General features: G+C 47.4%; 1 protein-coding gene across 1 annotated transcript in view; it reads right to left on the minus strand.

The window, feature by feature from the left end:
- Positions 1–304: 304 nt before the first annotated feature.
- plxna1b (plexin A1b) overlaps positions 305–20,081 on the minus strand; it is a gene marked incomplete at its 5' end in the record, with an annotated part of 141,134 nt that continues 121,357 nt past the window's right edge. The window contains 12 exons of the mRNA XM_079218930.1: positions 305–432; positions 1,068–1,218; positions 1,311–1,523; positions 1,690–1,859; positions 3,448–3,638; positions 5,826–5,922; positions 6,133–6,236; positions 6,563–6,722; positions 7,077–7,223; positions 9,832–9,898; positions 13,432–13,688; positions 15,902–16,050. Coding sequence (XP_079075056.1) covers positions 337–432; positions 1,068–1,218; positions 1,311–1,523; positions 1,690–1,859; positions 3,448–3,638; positions 5,826–5,922; positions 6,133–6,236; positions 6,563–6,722; positions 7,077–7,223; positions 9,832–9,898; positions 13,432–13,688; positions 15,902–16,050 — 1,802 coding nt within the window. The 3' untranslated portion in view covers positions 305–336. The remainder of the gene's footprint in view (positions 433–1,067; positions 1,219–1,310; positions 1,524–1,689; positions 1,860–3,447; positions 3,639–5,825; positions 5,923–6,132; positions 6,237–6,562; positions 6,723–7,076; positions 7,224–9,831; positions 9,899–13,431; positions 13,689–15,901; positions 16,051–20,081) is intronic.

The raw sequence follows: 20,081 nt of genomic DNA on the forward strand, positions 1-20,081 counted from the left end.
CCACAATAACCAAATGCTGTCAGGTGACATGTTCCCCCATGTCTGCATGTGTGAAAATGTCCGGTGTCCGTCGCACAGACACGAGCCCACACACTGTAACACACACACACACACACACACACACACACGGAAGCGTACACAGGCCCCGCCCATCTCTGCCGAACACCCCGCCCCCCATTTTTTGCAGTCCGCTGTGGTCCGTTTGCAGTGGGTCTGTCGTATCGTTGGGGGTCGGAGTTCTGCTTGTTGTCTGAGAGGTGAGAGGAGCGACGGAGAGAGACGGATGAAGAGGAGGAGTGAAGAAGAGGAGGAGGAGCGGCAGGCGCCGGACGGTCCTCAGCTGCTCAGCGCCATCGTGTCGATGACCTGCTCCAGCTTGCTCCTCAGCCTCTGTCTCCTCGCCTGCTCGTCCCGCTCCAACGCCGACAGGATCTGAGGACGGAGAGGAGGTCAATGCCACGAGGCGCCATGTTTGGATGGTCATAACTGATACATGAATAGAAAATCAGGTATCATAATGATGAAATAAAGGCCTTTAAATTACCTGGATGTAGTCCATTCATTATAATGTTCCTTACCACTGCTCTAAATTTACATTTTTAACAGAATTGATCTGCTTTTTGTTTATTTTCCAACAGAATAATGAGACTCAACACTTCCTGTAGATTCTTCACAATAGAAGCATTCAAAGGTCAGGTAGTGAGAGGACTTGACAGCTGGAAGTGAATGAAAACAACACTTCTGTAGAAGAGGAGAAGCCGAGAGCAGCACTGGTGAACATGACTCCTGCTGCTGTGCATTAACAAGACAAGAGGTAAACATGGAGGACGGTTCAGTTGGAGAAAAAGCGCGATAAAGGCCTGGCTCTCTTGTCAGCGTGCTTTTCATGTACTTGCTTTAGGTGCTTCAGTACGATGGATCACGCTCACCATAACTTTACAATAAGCACTAACCTCCAGGATGAAAACTAATCTCCATAACACAAAAATAACGCTTCTGCAAAGAATGCCGGTGAGGCGTAGCTGCCTGAACTGTTCAATAAAACACCTGCCGGTGCCTCGGCTCACCTCGTCCTTGTACTTGACGATGTAGGAGTAGATCTCGTTGAGGGCCGACATGCTGTTGAACTGGTTTGCGTGGAGGCGCGACTGCTCCGCCAGGTAGGCGCTCATGTCCTGGTCGCTGATGGCCGGCATCCGGGAGATGTCAGAGTAGTACCTGGAGAGAGAGAAGAAGAAGAAAACACAGCTTAGATATTGATAAATTCCATTTAAAGCGTCTTTAAAAGGAACCGGGCGTCGCTGGCGTACCTCTCCACCCAGTTCTTGTAGTTGGGGATGTCCTTCGCGTAGAGCAGCTTGTTGGAAGGAGAGTCCTTCCCGAGCTTATGTTCTGATGTGGAGCAGGAGTCCATGAAGGTCTGAGCCACCACAGACAAGCAGGCGTCTGTGATGCTGTTCTTATGGATGTCAAACACAAACTGGGGGTTCTTGATCACGTTCACCCAGAACCGCAGAGGAAGACTGGGAGGAAGGAGAGAGATGGAGGTCAGAAGGACTGTGGAGGTGCACAGTGATAAACCCCGAGGCCAGAGGCAGTCACATGGTTCATACTACAGCGGCTGACACACACACACACACACACACACACACACACACACACACACCAGCGTTGAGCCCTTTCACTCACCAGTTGCTCTTCCATGTGTGCCGCACGTCAGAGTCTGATATGGAGTGTTTGTCCGCCTGCTCGTCCAGGAAGTCGAACATGTACTTGATGGCGAGCGGCAGGGCGCTTCCCCGGTGCGCCGTGCTGAAGATGGTCTCGAACAGGTCGTCCACGAACTTCTGGAGCGTTCCCTGAGCAGGAGACCCAACACGGGTTCAGTTACTGAGCAAACACATCTCTTCTGCCTTCCAGACTCACTAAACCACAATCAGTGGAACTACATGTTGGAGAACTTGAACAGTTTAAGCTACAGAAGTCTTTACGCCACTAAACAGCCTCTGCTCTCACAGGCGATGGCCGCCAGTAGCCGGTGTTGGAGAAGCACGGCGCTTTGCTTTTAGTACTCCAACGCTGTTGGTTGAGAGGTTGTGATGGTGCCGAGTTTTAGCTTCAGGCTGCTCTTCAATGATCACACAACTCTGGAGATTCTGAATCCTCACAAATTCCTCTTAGGTTGAAAACCATTTGATTCATCCCCCAAGCGTTCAGGCATCCAGGCCACCTTTTACAAAACCTTATTTAAAGCATCCGGAAGTTGAATTCACAGTGTTGTACTCACATCAGCCTCCTCTACACTCGCTGTGAGGCTGGAATAAACAAGAATAACCTGCAGTCGTCCCCTGGCTTGCATGTTAATCATTTCCCAATCGAGGCAGCATTGATGCCGCTAACCTTGCACTTTCCTACCTGGAGCTGGAACAATGGAAATCTAGTTAATGAGTGAAGGATCAGGGGAGAGGAAGGATCCGGTGGGGCTGAATCACCGCGGTAGTTAGTACTTGCAAATGAGAGCCTGGAACAATTAGTAGACTCTGTAGGCAGTGGCTGTGTGTTCATAAACTATATGTTAATGTATGTTATGCATTGTGCATTATGCATGTAGCTTCATTGAGGAGCGTGGAGCTGATTTGAGACAAGACAGCTGGAGTCCATGTGCTTCCTGTGTATCAGGCGTGGCAGAAGAAACAGACAGGAAGAGCTGCAATTAGGACTCTCCTGTTGCTGCCGGGGCTTCTGTTCATATCTGGTGAGTCATTGAGTCTGTGCTGAAGTGTTTTAACTTCATAAGGCGAAAAAAAACCAAGATTTCTGCGAAAATGTCTGATTCCAAAGGATTAACTATTAGATTTATTATGCTTATATGCTTTTAATGCTATTTTAATCTCATTCTTGATAATTTAGGTAAGATATTAATGTGGTTAATTGGACATAAACATGAATGAACTAAGCAGCCGTTGAGTTGCTAAACATCCACAAACCTCTCCGGCTGTGGTAAAGAGCATCAGGTTCAACATATGGAACGGTCTCAACGCTCCACAAAGCAATGAAATGGAACCTCAACAACCACGACGACGTACTGCGGGCTGCTGGAGCAGGACGTGGACACAAACAGCCGACTGAGCGACCTTTCAGACGCTGGTCTGAAGACGCGCTCATGAGAACCAGAGCGGTCCGCAGGATGAGGAGTCTGGTGAGTAATGATCACAGGCTGGAGCCCCGAGGCCACAAGCAGGGGCCCGACACCGCCAACCAAACAGCTCAATACACAAAGGTCAGCCTCCTAATTAAGACACGGACACTAATTCCTGTGCATATGTGTGTCTTTGTGCTAAAGGTTATGAAAAATGTTAATGAGCTTTGAGACCGCGGCCATACAAAGGTCAGGGGGAGAGGCTGTGTGTGTGTGTGTGTGTGTGTGTGTGTGTGTGTGTGTGCTACCTTGGTGGCCAGCAGTCGGGTCAGGTAGATCTCTGAGACCATCTTGCTCCCCCGGTCCCCCTCCCGCTGGTCCGAGTGGTCGTGGTTCTTCACCAGGTGCCACAGCTTGGTGCCGCTCTCCAGGTCGGGCGTGATCATGGGCGTCCTGGAGCGCAGGCTGTCCGGACTGCTGGCCGTCCTCAGCATACTCTCTGGAGGGAGGAGGAGGAGGAGGAGGAGGAGGAGGAGGAAGAGGAGGAGGAGGAGGAGGAGGAGAGTGAATAGGCCAGAAGAGCAGACACAGTTTAGTTTGGATTTATTTGATTGAAGCATCCAGGAATGAGGCGGTAATTAGGGAGAGATGAAGGTCAGAGATGTTTTCTCTCCGTGAAATTTGGCTTTGACACAATTTTAGATTAGTCTCAATCTAATCTAAATAAAGTCTCAGTCGCTGTGGGTTTGAGCTTGAGAAGGCAACGGTATTATAATACAGATACATTTAACCTGATAAGACACGAAGCCCATAGTTGGTGGCAGTGTGTAGTTTTATAAAAGTATAATTCTTGATAAGTCTTCATCACCACTTCAGTCCCTACATGAAGGTGTAACAACTCATGACTAAGAGCAGCATCTCTGTGGAGTTAAAAGCACTTCTGAAAGGTGACAGCTTCTTCCACTTTCATGTCACTCTTTCATTTCAGAATAAATGTATCTGTCACTCTCTCTCCTGCTTCCTTGCTCCCTCCTTCCCTCCTTCCTCCCTCCCTCCCTCGGACAGTGATCCCTGTTCTGTGACACGGAGCTTTACGCTCTCAGTCTGAATGCTTGTCACTTCCGTGACAAAGCAGGAATGGATTGAGAAGTTCAACATGTCAGCAGGGAAAGTGAACCGGAGAAGCAGCGCCGGCCGGTGGGGTGTTGGTGAGTATTTATGAGTTCGTCACGGCGGCAGAGAGAGATGGAGGCCTCACACCCAGCAGCAACAAGGTGATGAGGTCTGGACCGGGTCGGATTTATTTAGTGTAAAATGCATCTCCATCGGACATGATCAGGAAATTCATGTTGATGTCCTTTGCACAAAATGCACTCTGGCTTTCATTTAAGTGCATTTGTTTTGCCTGACAGTCCATTTGTGACGACGGCATCGGGATGCAATCACGTGATGGAGCCACCCACAATGCAACAGGCTCCAGCACTTCACACATCCACTTTTCAGAGGCGGAGCCAATAATCTATCAGTGCCCTAAGAACACCGTGGATGAGCAGTTCCGTGCCTCGTCCTCCTGCTGCTGTGAAGCTCCTTTCTTTGTGCCATTTATTACATTCAGTTACAGCTGGATTTCTCGACACTTTACTTTATCATCACCTGACCGGCATGCAGGGAGGAGCAAGCAGCAATAAAGAGTAGTGATGGCGAGATGAAGCTTCCTGAAGCATTGAAGCTTTCCATCCAATTGGTTCGCTCATGTACCGAAGCTTCATGGAGCTTCATGGAGCTTCATTTGCTCTACTGCGCCACCAAGTGGACAATACATGTAAAACAGGCAGAGTGATCATAACGACACCATGGCTTTGGTGTGTGAAGCTTTAGATGGAATAAATTATGTTCATGATGCCAATACATCAATTATTAACTTATTAATATTGTGTCTATCTTTATGATATATTGGCGGGGTCAAAATCAAAACTCGAAACAAATTGGGAAGAATGTGATGTGGCTGTGGGTCAGTGGTTAGAATATCTGACTTTTAGTCAGAGGATCGGTGTTTCAAGCCTCGGCCCCATTAGTCCATGTTGATGTGTCCAATTTTGTTAAAGTAAAAATAAGAACTTTTCCACAGTGCTGGGCTTTTTGAGACTATTTCACCTGCGTTATAAAATACCCTTTCACAGGCACACATGAAGCTGTACAGAGAGGAAGGGGGAATCCATTGAGTTTCTCTGCCTCTTATATTTCAAATCGCACGGCAAACCCACAAACCATTTTCTGAATCAGTCACGTGGTGCGGCGGCTCAGAGGCTTCCAACGTCACCACATACGTCATGGACACAAGCCTCGATACGCTTCACCAAAATCTACCTGATTACTCGACACGCGCATCGAAGCCTCGACACGAAAGGACACATCACTAATAAAGAGCACGTCAATAATAATAATAACAATACGTCTCTCTGTGGAATGCATGATGGGAATTCATCTTAAAGGTTACTTGGCCACTCATGTAAATATTTGATTTGTTTGAGCTCAAACTGTTTATAAACGTAAACGTTTAAAGGAAAGGGCACCAAGTAGTCCACCAGTCCTTGAACCGATATCTTGTTCAAAATGCATTAATGAAATTAGAGCACACACACACACACACACACACACACACACACACACACACGTTCTCTCGTACCGTATCGGCTGAGGGACTTGGTGAACGTGGAGGAGTTTGAGATGTTGTAGGCCGAGTTCTGTTTGGGCACCAGAGCGATCACTGAGCCGTCGGTCACCTGCAGCAGGGATTCATCATCAGTCACACAAACACTCACTGTACTGTACTTCAAGAGGCATTAACCAAACAACGACAACCAGACACCAACTACTGCACTTGCAGGAACTGCAAAGCAACCGATTCAAACGAGGAGTTATTGCTGACAGACGTTCAACGTGCAAAGCAGAGGATAAGAAGAAGGATCGTGGCTTCATGTTTCGCTGGATACCTGGTAGTGAGCCAAGGTGTTGAGTCTCTTCCAGTCGTTGTCGATCTTGGTCGTGACGTCCTCGTCCTGAAGGATGATGCGAGCCATCCTGCCCTGCCGCCATTCTGTCACACACGAGGAGACACAGGTCAGGTGACGAGGAAACACAGAGAACACCAATCACAAACTCCCTCCTTTAAGCAAAAAGATAAGTTGCTGTGACAAAGGAGGCAGAGTAGAAATTAAAATGGGAATAAATGCATAATTTTAAGCCTCTTTTAGTCTCACTTGAAATATATTTTTGTGCAGAATCACGTCTCTTCTCTAGAGGCGCCCCACTGTTTCAGAGAGCCCTCTTCACCCCCTGTGGCAATGCACCTGTGCTGGGAGTGTATACCAGGTGTGTGTGTGTGTGTGTGTGTGTGTGTGTGTGTGGGACAGTTCTCCTTACCCAGGTCCATGTCCGAGGCCTTGGGCCTCTGGGAGTACGGCGTGCCCTTGTACACGGCGTCCAGCAGCTTCTCCTTCACCTGCGTCACCGTGTCACAGTTCAGGCTCTTCACCGTCACCTCCGGGGCGTTTTCATTCTCCGGGTTCACGCAGTGCAGCGTCTGCAGAGGTCAGAGGTCACGTTCAGCCCAAGAAGTCAGGACACACTGGGAGCATTAACCACGGAAGTGGGGACCACTTCAAACCAACACTTCAGAATCAATATTCAACCACGACAACACTGCACACGCAGCTCTTTATGACTATTAAAAGTGTGTTTCATCAGAATTAGAGGTTCTATTAGTTTTTCCTTTTGTGGAGTTGCAGATTATCAAATGTTGCCAACAACTGCAAAATGGTCTCTGATTTTGCAGGTAAGGCTTTCCAAGAGTACTGGCCACAAAACTAAAATAAATCCATGTCAATGTTCTGTATCAAAGGTGTGTGTGCATCTGTTTGTGTGTGTTCCCACTGACCAAAGTCTTGTAGTCGATCTGCTGCCGGATGAGTTTGTCCTCGCTGAGGGAGTAGCGGGCCTCTCCTGTGATCGAGTCTATGGGCCCCTTCTCCATCTGCTGCTTCATGGCGCAGTACAGCATGAAGAGAGGCTCACCGGCACACTCCTGCACGCAGAGAGAGGAGGAGGCAGGAAGGAGGAGGCAGGAAGGAGGGGATAGGTTCAAAGAGAAGGAAATGGAGAGAAAGACAGATTGTTAAAATGCGTACTATGAAAACGTTACCTACAAAAAAGTGCACAACAACAAAAAAGTGCATAGCTTTGCTGAGTAACTCCAATTATATTGTAATCTTCTCTAAGCCAACCAGTGGAGACGAGGCCACGGCCTGCGCCGGCTAATAGCGCCGAGAACTGACAGAAAACAACACACACCATTTTCTCTCTCCAGCCTCTCCCCAGTGTCTCTTCTTTGGGGAAAAACACCCTTTGTAAATCCCTGTGTGTGTGTGTGTGTGTGTGTGTGTGTGTGTGTGTGTGTGTGTGTGTGTGTGTGTGTGTGAGAGAGCAAGTGAGTGAGCAGGAAGGAGAGGAATCATAGAGACCGTGAGTGTGAATGAGTGGCAATTGATGGAGGAGTTTATAGAAGGTTAACGACTGAGGGGTGAAAAGCGCTTGGAGAAGCACTTTGGTGTGTGAGACCTGTCGCCAGGCAACGAGCTCTGGGACGCCGACGCCGTCTCTTTCCCTCTGCAGGAAGCTGCTAGTGCAACGTCTCACTTCCTCTTTAAAGGGACAGCGCGTAGGATTTGGTTGCTGATTGCATCTGACTGAATGGTTTCATGACTTTAAACCATGACAAGCATTTAGTGAAGTCTGGGTGTAAACAGTAAAAAGTGAGTAAATGTAGTATTTAAACTAACAATGAGAACACAAAGCATACAGTAAACCTTAACTGACACAAATGAATGTGACAATAGTTTGATTAAAAGAATAAACATTTATATAGATGCCTGTATGGATGCCTGCTTATATTTTGAGTCTTTCTTTTAAAAGCATATTAATTATTTCAAACTCAGCGTAAATGAACGACATGAACACATGAATATAACACATTTACGTGACTTTTACTAAACTTTTTCCCAAGGACTTTTCCAGGCCAGGAAAGAACCATTTTAAAATGACTCTTCCATGTTTTCCATGAGCGTGTGATCCCTGCCTTGCTCAGCGGCCATCTTTACCACAACAACCCCGCTCATGGATCAACAGAAGTAAGATGGAGGCTGACATCGAGGTTCCCCCTCTGAGACAGAGGAAGTGTCCTCCGCCCTTCAGCCGGCGTGCTCATGCGTCACCACGTCAGCCATCTTGGTGAGCTGTCAGATGGAGACCTATCGCTGGCTGCTTCCTGGAGAACACACATGCTGACACGCTCTCTGTCCAGCAGCATAAACTAGCTCCGCCCCTCATCATGCCAGATGCACCTTTAGCTCTGCTGCCCTTTTTTGTATTACTTCAGCAACCTGTTCAAACTACGAGGATGCAATCTGCAGTTTCACCTGAAGCAGCACAGACCCTCTGGTGCAGAAAGAGAGCGACCGTCCCACTCTCAAACAAGTCAGTGCTCAGGTCGATAAGCGAAATTGGGAAATGGATAAAAGCCTTTTTCTTTTCTTATTCCTGTTCTCTTTGGAAGGTAAAAGCATCTTCTATTTCCTCCCTTCTACTTGACCTTCCCCCACCTCTAGTCACACCTGGCTGAATCTTTAAAATCGTACCAGGCCTTTCTCTGCTTTGACCCCTAACAAATCAGGAGGAGGCCCTGAAAAGCAGAGGTACAAAGCTTCACCGCGTCTTCGCTCCAGAACTCATTTCTTCCCCTTTCGCTCCTCGTCCATGTTTTTAATTTGACTTCTTCCCCTCTTCCTGTCCTCTCTCCGTCGTGTTTGTCTCGTCTAAAGTTCATAAAAGCAGCCGTGATAAAAGATCCCTCACAGCTTCCCTGGTTAGCCACTCCCCTGTCTCGAGCCAAAACACAAACACCCATGCACACACACACACACACACACACACACACACACACACACACACACACACACACACACACAGAGATGTTAACCGGGACCCCCGGGGGCCTGGCTGGCTCCCTGTCCAGCAGAATGCGCGTCCTGGCGGGGTTTAAGGGCCCGCTGCTAACTGATTAGCTGCAGCAATGTTGGAATTTAGAGAATGTGTGTGTGTGTGTGTGTGTGTGTGTTTGGAAACAAGAATTTAGCACAGTTTAAGCCTCAATAAGTCTCTCTGATTCCATATCAGAGGGAGAAGAATTCAAAAAGAGAAAGAAAACATACAGAGACAGACAGAGAAATGAGAGAATGCATTTGTGTAAGATCTCTGCTTTCCTCTTATGCTAAGCCCCACAGCTGTGAGACACACACACACACACACACACACACACACACACACACACACACACACACACACAGTAAAATAATTCCAGTGAGGGACAAAGAGAGGACAGGTTATTGCAGCAGGATCACAACAACATGACCAGCTGTGTCTGAACCGCCTCAGACGTCCGTTTCCTCAATTCTGAGAACGCAGAATGGAGCAGATGAAAGGCAGAGGGACGGGACAGGTAGCCTCTGCCTTATCTAACGCCGCACCTGGTGTGTGTGTGTGTGTGTGTGTGTGAGAGGCCTTTCTCTATTCTCAAACGCGATTTTAGTGTTGCTTCAAAAGTTGTGTGTGTCTGTGTGTGTGAGAGGCGATTTTACCTTGAGGAACTTGTTAAGCAGGAAGGTGAACCAGTTGGTGAGCATCTTTTCAGCGACCGACTCCGTCCTGGGAGAGCGATGAAGGGACGAGAGAGGAGACGGTGAAGGGAGGGAGAGAAATAACAAAAAATTAGAGAGGATGCGAAGAAAGAGGAGACGTCTTTCAAGCAGCACAAGAGTCACGCTAACCAGCGCCTCCCTACGATCTCTGGGCATGAACCAACACTTTCATCACGGGGGAAAAGGAGTTTAAGGCACATCAAAGGGAGCAGCAGCGCTATCAGCCGTCACGCGGCTAGCCTTCGAACAGCCGAGCTCTCCTTCACTCCCTCATCAGCACATGCAAACAAAAAATGATTTCATTGTTTCCAACCAAACCCCCCCAACACACACACACACACACACACACACACACACACACACACACACACACACACACACACACACACACACCTCTCTCCCTTCAAGCTAACCCACTCGTCTTCATTAGAAATACAGCAATTAGTATAATTCCCTAACTTCTCTCGTTAATCACAAACCTGCCGTGTAATGAGGGGAACCTCCGCACGTGCACGCTCTCCAGAAGACACACGTGCACAACCGGCGAATTAAAAGGCATTGTAATTAACGGACTTATTGCGTCTAATTTGTTAAACAGCTGAAAGGGAGAGCGGCACTAACGGTATGTGGGAGGGAGTGATTATCTCTCCCCCTCCGTCATCGCCCTCAGATTTACCTCCTCGCGTTCGCCATCCTTCCTTTTCACATTAGGCAGAAACAGGACGGCTTAATGATCTCCTGTTGGATAAACGGGGCGTTGGAGGGAGCCTTCTGCTGCGTTACCGGGTGTCTAACTGGGCCACGGCGTACACATTAGTCTGCGTGTCAATAGCAAGGCGCCGTGTGCAAAGAGGTGAAGAAAGGCAGATTCTGTGCAGGAATTACAGCGTGGCAACATATTTTCTTATCAACTTTGCACAGAAATTCATTTTTTTCCCTGACAAATGAGCAGTAGTAAGGAAATAAAGGGAAACACCAGAAACTAGGCCAACGCAGCGCTGAAACCGACGAGGGCCCGTAAGCAGCAGCGAGACGTGAACTCCTACGCTGCCGCATGCCTGACTGTTCTTTGATGTGTGTGGAGCGGTGTTCTCTTTTCATGGCTGTCAGCAAAATATAGCGGATGAAGGATGAGGCAACTGAGGAGCAGAGGGATGGAGGACGATAGAGGCGAACACACCTGGACAGAACACGCTGTCGGCCATGTCGGGACAAGATAGTGGGCGAACTCTAACATCCTCTCATGCAGGGAAACCATGCATGCACCCCTCGGTACAAACATTATAACCATGCATGCACCCCTCGGTACAAACATTATAACCATGCATGCACCCCTCGGTACAAACACTATAACCATGCATGCACCCCTCGGTACAAACACTATAACCATGCATGCACCCCTCGGTACAAACACTATAACCATGCATGCACCCCTCGGTACACTATAACCATGCATGCACCCCTCGGTACAAACATTAAAACCATGCATGCACCCCTCGGTACAAACATTAAAACCATGCATGCACCCCTCGGTACAAACACTATAACCATGCATACACCCCTCGGTACAAACATTATAACCATGCACTGCACCCCTCAGTACAAACATTATAACCATGCATGCACCCCTCGGTACAAACACTATAACCATGCACTGCACCCCTCGGTACAAACACTATAACCATGCATGCACCCCTCGGTACAAACACTATAACCATGCATGCACCCCTCGGTACAAACACTATAACCATGCACTGCACCCCTCAGTACAAACACTATAACCATGCATGCACCCCTCGGTACAAACATTATAACCATGCATGCACCCCTCGGTACAAACATTAAAACCATGCATGCACCCCTCGGTACAAACATTATAACCATGCATGCACCCCTCGGTACAAACATTATAACCATGCATGCACCCCTCGGTACAAACACTATAACCATGCACTGCACCCCTCGGTACAAACACTATAACCATGCATGCACCCCTCGGTACAAACATTAAAACCATGCGCTGCAAACAGGGTTCAGAGTGTGAGCCAACGACGTGCCGATCACACCCAAATGTTTCCATCGGGAGCAGATTATCAAGTCTTTTGCTTCTCTGTGCACGTGTCCTAAAGTCTATCTGTTGCAGGGAAAAGGGTGAACACCAGTGAACTATGTGTAATAAGTGCCAAGCTTATTAACGCCGGCTCCCGAGGCGCGTGTGGTGAGCAGGGCCGGCGTGTTGTGACCACGCGCCCGGGAGGGGATTGGAAAAGGCTTCACAAAGCCACAGTGGCTGAGAGTCATTTATTTGATTAGATTTTTAATTAAATATCTCTCAGAGGAGAAGGAGGAGAGAGAAAAAACATAACTTTTTTTATCATTTAATGTCTAATTCCAATTTATTTGGAGACAGTCCATTTCTTTAATTGTGTCTTTCCTTAAATACGTGTATCTTTCCCCGTCTGTCTGCAGGAGCTCTTCCTGCCTTTGCCCATCTACTCTCTACATCCTTTCTATTCTTCCTTCCTTCTCTCCCCCATGTTTCTCCCTCCATCAATTTGCCTTCAGCCCAAGTCTCCCTCAAGACATTTCACCCTCTCTCTCCGTCAATCACCATCACCTTCCTCTCTTATCCTCTTCCTCTTCCATGTCCACTGCTGCTCATTTCCCCTTTTCCCCTTTCAATCCATTCTCTCTCTCTATCCCTCACACTCTCCCTTGTAAATCCTCTGGTTTCCCTCCACCCCTCGTACCTTTCCCCTCTCTACCTTTCTACCAGTGCGGGTGAGAGGATGGAGGAGTGTGTGTCTGCCGCTCCACTGGGAGTGTGTGTGTGCTCAGGGGTGTAATCCTCTCTGACAGGGACAAGGTTGAGATAGAGACGCGGTAACGTGGCATCGGCCTCTAAAAGCTACAGTCCTCTGGCTTCCTGCTCCACAACCTGGACAAGAAACAACTCTCAGAGATCACCTGCCATCTCCTGTCATGTTGGCTTCATTTCTCTTCCTATTTTAGCATTCTGACCAATGGATCCATGACTTTAAACCTAGTTTCCATGACCAACTGTAGTATTTAAACTAACAATGAGAACACAAAGCATACAGTAAACCTTAAATGACACAAATGAATGAGACAATAGTTTGATTAAAAGAATAAACATTTATATAGATGCCTGTATGTATGCCTGCTTATATTTTGAGTCTTTCTTTTAAATTTTTTCCAAGGACTTTTCCAGGCCTGGAAATAACCATTTTAAAATTCCATGACTCTTCCAGGTTTTCCATGACCGTAAGAACCCTGTAATAAGTAAAAGCATCTGCTTGGGTTTGCATGTGCATGACAACATGAAGACACACACAATAAGGAACAACAACAAGTATAAAGTTGTTGTTGTCCCTTTTTGTTTTTAAAGGTTTAATACTCAAGGTGCCACTGTCAGCGGGGCGCCTCTTCTCAAGGACGATAAACAAAATGGCCGTAACCTCACATTGAACCCCAGTGGGGAAACTCTGTGCGTTGTGTGACATGTTCGTGTCTCTGTACCTGCGCAGTAAGAGCTTGGGGTGGTTCTTGCTCTCCAGGTTTTTGTCGATGAGGTCGGACAGGAGCTGCTTCAGGACGCCCGTGGCGTACTCCATCTCGCCCTGCAGCGCCGTCATGATGAGGGACGCCACGTTCCCCCGGTCCCGCATGGAGAAGGACCGCTGCGCCTCCAAGGTGCGGATGAAGGTCAGGAGGAAGTGCTTCTTGGTCAGCAGCTGGCCGAACAACGTCAGGGCCTTCTCCGTGTTGGCGGGGACCTGGAGAGGAGGGCGCAGAGGTGACGATGAGGAGGAGCGCGAGGAGAGGGATGGAAGGGTGGCGGGAAAGTAGAGAGAAGGTAAGGAGGAAGGTAAGGAGAGAAGTGAAAGGAAGGAGGCGTCAGAGAAAGGAAAAAGGCAGAATATTAGCGGGAGGGAAGGAGAGAAAAGAGTGAAGCAGTGGCCGATAAAAAGGTGGAGATCAGCATGAAGAGGAATGTGTGAGTTATAATTGAGAAATTGATTCATGAGTGAGAATGAGGAATATTAGATGAAGGGTACGTTAAATAAGGGCCACACGTGCAGAGACGCTCATAGCATACTGACAGGTGCATCCATGAAACAAGGCTTTCGTCCTTTCTCTTATTGTCCCTCTCTCTCAGCTCTCCCCCTCTGAGGGAGAGAAACTGAAGCTTGAAGTGAGAACGTGAGCTTCATGCTGTAATAAGAAATTGATCTGCTTGCTAGCGCACTACTGTGGCCTGTGATTGCCTGGGCCACACAAATGAAAATGCAATGTCGCGCTACACTTTCCCTTTGGAATACAGCGGATGGCACGAGCAGATACTGCAGCCGCACACGCCAACACACACGCATGTCAGCGTGGCGCCCGTGTGCGTTTCCACGTGATGTGCGTGTGTGTGTGTGTGTGTGTGCTGCGTCACAGCAGCTTCATGTGAGCCAGAGTGTTTCCTCTTGGAAAGCAGCAGCGGTGGAGGGAGAGGCTTTCATTGGACGTGTGAACATTGCTTTTTCAGAAGCCTCAGACGGGTTTGATCCTGTAGAGGCAATCTAGCACTTTCACCAAGTCTTAGAGGAGGGAGAACTTTGCTCGCTCCCCACAGAAGACCCGTCCCTTCACTGCATTACATCAAACTCCAGCTTGCCCTCGGACTTTCTCATCAAAGTAGTTTTTTCCGCACTAGTTTTGGCTAGAAGCTCTTCTGCCTCCACTCCAGAGCGTAGAGATGAAAGACGTCTGCTGGACACGTTCAGATGTCCTCTGATAGAAAGGAGATCATCATCTTAGAAGTCTCTAAACATCTCATTTCTTTGAGCTCTTTAATGTTTCCTATTACTCCTCTAAGCCCTGTATTGATCAACCTCTGGCAAAACTAAAAGCTCCACTAGACTTGTGCTTCAATGTTTTTCTGCAGGACATATTATTCTCCCAAACTTTATGAATCCTAAACAATTTGAATCGCTCTGCACCAAAGACATTACTGAACATTTCTTCTGAAATCCAAACAGACAACTTTCATTCTCTCAGTGAGGGTGTGTGTGTGTGACTATGTGTGTGTGACTATGTGTGTGTGTGTGACTATGTGTGTGCGTGTGTCTGTGTGTGGGTGTGTGTCTGTCTGTGTGTCTGTGTGTATGTGTGTGCTTGCACGTGTGTGTGTCTGCGTCTGTCTGCGTCTGTGTGTCTGTGTGTGTGTCTGCGTGTGTGTGTGTGTGTCTGCGTCTGTGTGTGTGTCTGCGTCTGTGTGCGTGTGTCTGTGTGTCTGTGTCTGCGTCTGTGTGCGTGTGTCTGTGTGTCTGTGTCTGTGTGTGTGTGTCTGCGTCTGTGTGTTTGTGTCTGCGTCTGTGTGTGTGTGTCTGCGTCTGTGTGCGTGTGTCTGTGTCTGTGTCTGTGTGTGTGTGTGTCTGTGTCTGTGTGTGTGTGTCTGCGTCTGTGTGTGTGTGTCTGTGTCTGTGTGCGTGTGTCTGTGTGTCTGTGTCTGTGTGTGTGTGTCTGCGTCTGTGTGTTTGTGTCTGCGTCTGTGTGCGTGTGTCTGTGTGTCTGTGTCTGTGTGTGTGTGTCTGCGTCTGTGTGTTTGTGTCTGCGTCTGTGTGTGTGTGTCTGCGTCTGTGTGTTTGTGTCTGCGTCTGTGTGTTTGTGCGCATGCGTGTGTCTGTCTGTCTGTGTGGGTGTGGCTGTGTGATAACATCGGTGCAGCGCTCTCTACTGACCCGTGTGTGTGTGTGTGCGCCTGTGCGTGTGAATCTGTGTGTGTGTGTGTCTCTGTGCGTCTGTCTGTCTGTGTGCGTGTCTGTCTGTGTGTGTGCGTGTGTGTGTCTGTGTGTGCGTGTGCGTGCGCATGCGTGTGTGTCTGTCTGTCTGTGTGTGTGTCTGTGTGTGTGTGTGTGTCTGTATGTCTGTCTGTCTGTGTGTGTGTCTGTGTGTGTGTGTCTGTCTGTGCGATGACATGTGTGCAGCGCTCTCTACTGACCCGTACCTCCATCTCCTTAAGCACAGGGTGGTCCTCTATCCCCGGGAACAGGACTCTCATGGCGTAGGTGCGGTAGTCCAGGAAGGGGATCCCGGCTCCGTCCAGCTCCTGAGTCAGCTCATGGATGTCCGTCTGCAGCTCCGCGAAGGCTGCAAGAGAGAGAGAGATATACTATGATGGCTGCAAGAGAGAGAGAGAGATACTATGAAGGCTGCAAGAGAGAGAGAGAGATACTATGAAGGCTGCAAGAGAGAGAGAGATATACTATGAAGGCTGCAAGAGAGAGAGAGAGATACTATGAAGGCTGCAAGAGAGAGAGAGATATACTATGATGGCTGCAAGAGAGAGAGAGAGAGAGATACTATGAAGGCTGCAAGAGAGAGAGAGATATACTATGATGGCTGCAAGAGAGAGAGAGAGATACTATGAAGGCTGCAAGAGAGAGAGAGATATACTATGAAGGCTGCAAGAGAGAGAGAGAGAGATATACTATGAAGGCTGCAAGAGAGAGAGAGAGAGAGATACTATGAAGGCTGCAAGAGAGAGAGAGAGATATACTATGAAGACTGCAAGAGAGAGAGAGAGATATACTATGAAGGCTGCAAGAGAGAGAGAGAGATATACTATGAAGGCTGCAAGAGAGAGAGAGAGAGAGATATACTATGAAGGCTGCAAGAGAGAGAGAGATATACTATGATGGCTGCAAGAGAGAGAGAGAGAGAGATACTATGAAGGCTGCAAGAGAGAGAGAGAGATATACTATGAAGACTGCAAGAGAGAGAGAGAGATATACTATGAAGGCTGCAAGAGAGAGAGAGAGATATACTATGAAGGCTGCAAGAGAGAGAGAGAGAGAGATATACTATGAAGGCTGCAAGAGAGAGAGAGAGAGAGATACTATGAAGGCTGCAAGAGAGAGAGAGAGATACTATGAAGGCTGCAAGAGAGAGAGAGATATACTATGAAGGCTGCAAGAGAGAGAGAGAGAGAGATATAATATGAAGGCTGCAAGAGAGAGAGAGAGAGATACTATGAAGGCTGCAAGAGAGAGAGAGAGAGATACTATGAAGGCTGCAAGAGAGAGAGAGATATACTATGAAGGCTGCAAGAGAGAGAGAGAGAGAGAGATACTATGAAGGCTGCAAGAGAGAGAGAGAGAGAGAGATACTATGAAGGCTGCAAGAGAGAGAGATATACTATGAAGGCTGCAAGAGAGAGAGAGAGATACTATGAAGGCTGCAAAAGAGAGAGAGATATACTATGAAGACTGCAAGAGAGAGAGAGAGAGAGAGATACTATGAAGGCTGCAAGAGAGAGAGAGAGATATACTATGAAGGCTGCAAGACAGAGAGAGAGAGATATACTATGAAGGCTGCAAAAGAGAGAGAGAGATACTATGAAGGCTGCAAGAGAGAGAGAGAGATACTATGAAGGCTGCAAGAGAGAAAGAGAGAGATATACTATGAAGGCTGCAAGAGAGAGAGAGAGAGATATACTATGAAGGCTGCAAGAGAGAGAGAGATATACAATGAAGGCTGCAAGAGAGAGAGATATACTATGAAGGCTGCAAGAGAGAGAGAGATATACTATGAAGGCTGCAAGAGAGAGAGAGAGAGATATACTATGAAGGCTGCAAGAGAGAGAGAGATATACTATGAAGGCTGCAAGAGAGAGAGAGATATACTATGAAGGCTGCAAGAGAGAGAGAGATATACAATGAAGGCTGCAAGAGAGAGAGAGAGAGATATACTATGAAGGCTGCAAGAGAGAGAGAGATATACTATGAAGGCTGCAAGAGAGAGAGATATATACTATGAAGGCTGCAAGAGAGAGAGAGATATACTATGAAGGCTGCAAGAGAGAGAGAGATATACAATGAAGGCTGCAAGAGAGAGAGAGATATACTATGAAGGCTGCAAGAGAGAGAGATATACTATGAAGGCTGCAAGAGAGAGAGAGATATACTATGAAGGCTGCAAGAGAGAGAGATATATACAATGAAGGCTGCAAGAGAGAGAGAGATATACTATGAAGGCTGCAAGAGAGAGAGAGATATACTATGAAGGCTGCAAGAGAGAGAGAGATATACAATGAAGGCTGCAAGAGAGAGAGAGATATACTATGAAGGCTGCAAGAGAGAGAGAGATATACTATGAAGGCTGCAAGAGAGAGAGATATACTATGAAGGCTGCAAGAGAGAGAGAGAGAGAGATATACTATGAAGGCTGCAAGAGAGAGAGAGAGAGATACTATGAAGGCTGCAAGAGAGAGAGAGAGATACTATGAAGGCTGCAAGAGAGAGAGATATACTATGAAGGCTGCAAGAGAGAGAGAGAGAGATATACTATGAAGGCTGCAAATTCAGCATTCTGTTTGCAGAGTCCCAGCACAAGATGTTTTACTTGGTCTGCTACTTATTTATCCCAAATAAACCACCGCTTCTATTCCTGTAAAATGCATCTCTTCATGTGCAGAAAAGGAATCTTCTAGGAAATAAGAATGTTTGGAAAGAATTTAGATTGAAACGCCATCAAGGTGAGTCGCAAAAAACATTACTTATTCTCCAATTTCTAAAATGCATTCTCTAAAGTCAAAATACCCGAACTATGATTATTACATTTTTCTTCACAGATAATTGTGAAATTCAGACTTCCAACATTTAAGGGATAGTTTGGGTGTTTTGACTTTTAATGAGGTACTTATCCTTAGGGAGTATACTACCTAGAGTAGATTACACTGACTATGGATAAGTACCTCACACCACAACACTAAAACACCCAACTACCCCTTTAAGAGGAAGCAACAAAGAGAAGAATGGACCAACTGGGTTGCAGATAATCAAACTTATAAAAGTAGAAATTAACTCTGGAGCTGGTCTTCATCTGGACTCTTATTCAAGCCTCAATCTCAACATGATTTCCTGAAATGTTTCAGAGTGGAAACACAGCACAGGTGCAAGTGAGGAAAAGATGGAGGCGTGTGGAGGAGTAGCTGTGAAAAGCAACATTATGTGATTGCTCTATGCTGGGAGAGAGAGAGAGAGAGAGAGAGAGAGAGAGAGAGAGAGGGAGGGAGAGAGAGAGAGGAGAGAGAGAGAGTTGTGCTACTCAGTGGCTGGAGGGGAGTTCAGGATGGAAGTGCCCCCCCCCCCCCACACACACACACACACACCTGTCTTGCCCCACAGCTGAACACACAGTGCCCAGATGATTAATGTGAGTGCATGTGTCAGTGTTTTTACACATTCCCCGTGAGTGTGTGTGTTCTGACCCCGTTCTCTGTCACATCTAGAGGGAACAAATGGGATCAAATACATCCACTGGTGCATAGATTCTTTTTGCTGTACTGCCTTGATTCTATTTCATAAATACGAAACTCCCTCGAGGAGAAAATATGCAGCTTTACAGTTCCATTAACTCGACCGTGTGTGTGTGCATGTGTGTGCGTGTGTGTGTGTGCCCTATAGTGTCATCCAAAATACACCAACACATGGATCCACAACCCAAACAAATAAGGAACCAACGCCCAGACTAACAGATGGCTCGTGTCACCCTACCCCTCTCTTCCCATCTCTCTTTTTCTCCCTTCCTCCCTTCAACGTGACATCTCAGAGGTCATCTTAGAGGTCACCTTTGCCTCTCCTCTGCTCCATCCCTCCATCTTTCTGTTAGTTTGGTTCTCTCATGCCATCCATCTCTCTCTGCATCTCTAATCCGTCTCTGCTGCACATCGTCTCTTCTAGATATTCAATGTTTGTACTTATCTGCTATATTTCTGTTTGCCCTTCTCTTTGATGGGTTCACTCCACCTCACTAATATTCCCCACATATCCTGATCACTTCTGATGTCCTCTTACTACCCATCTAGCATTATCTCCTGCTATCCTCATATCATCTTCCTCTCTCTCTCCTTTTTTAAAGTCCTATTCTTTAGTACTTAATGTTTACCCTTTTGTTTTCCACCCTCTCCTAATCTTCCAATCCATCCTTCTTAAGTGCCTGCCTCCTCCCTTTCTCCTCTCACAAGTCGCCTGCCTTATTTATCTCCCTCTCTCTCCCTCCATCCATCCTGTTGTCGTCTCCCAGACGGCGCTGACAGTGGAGGACAGACGGGGTCGAGATCCTGGACTCACCGCTACACCTCAGCCAATCATTGTCTGACCCACAGGCTGAGACTGCAT

Source organism: Taurulus bubalis (assembly GCF_910589615.1).
Source record: "Taurulus bubalis genome assembly, chromosome: 5".
Lineage (NCBI taxonomy): Eukaryota > Metazoa > Chordata > Actinopteri > Perciformes > Cottidae > Taurulus > Taurulus bubalis.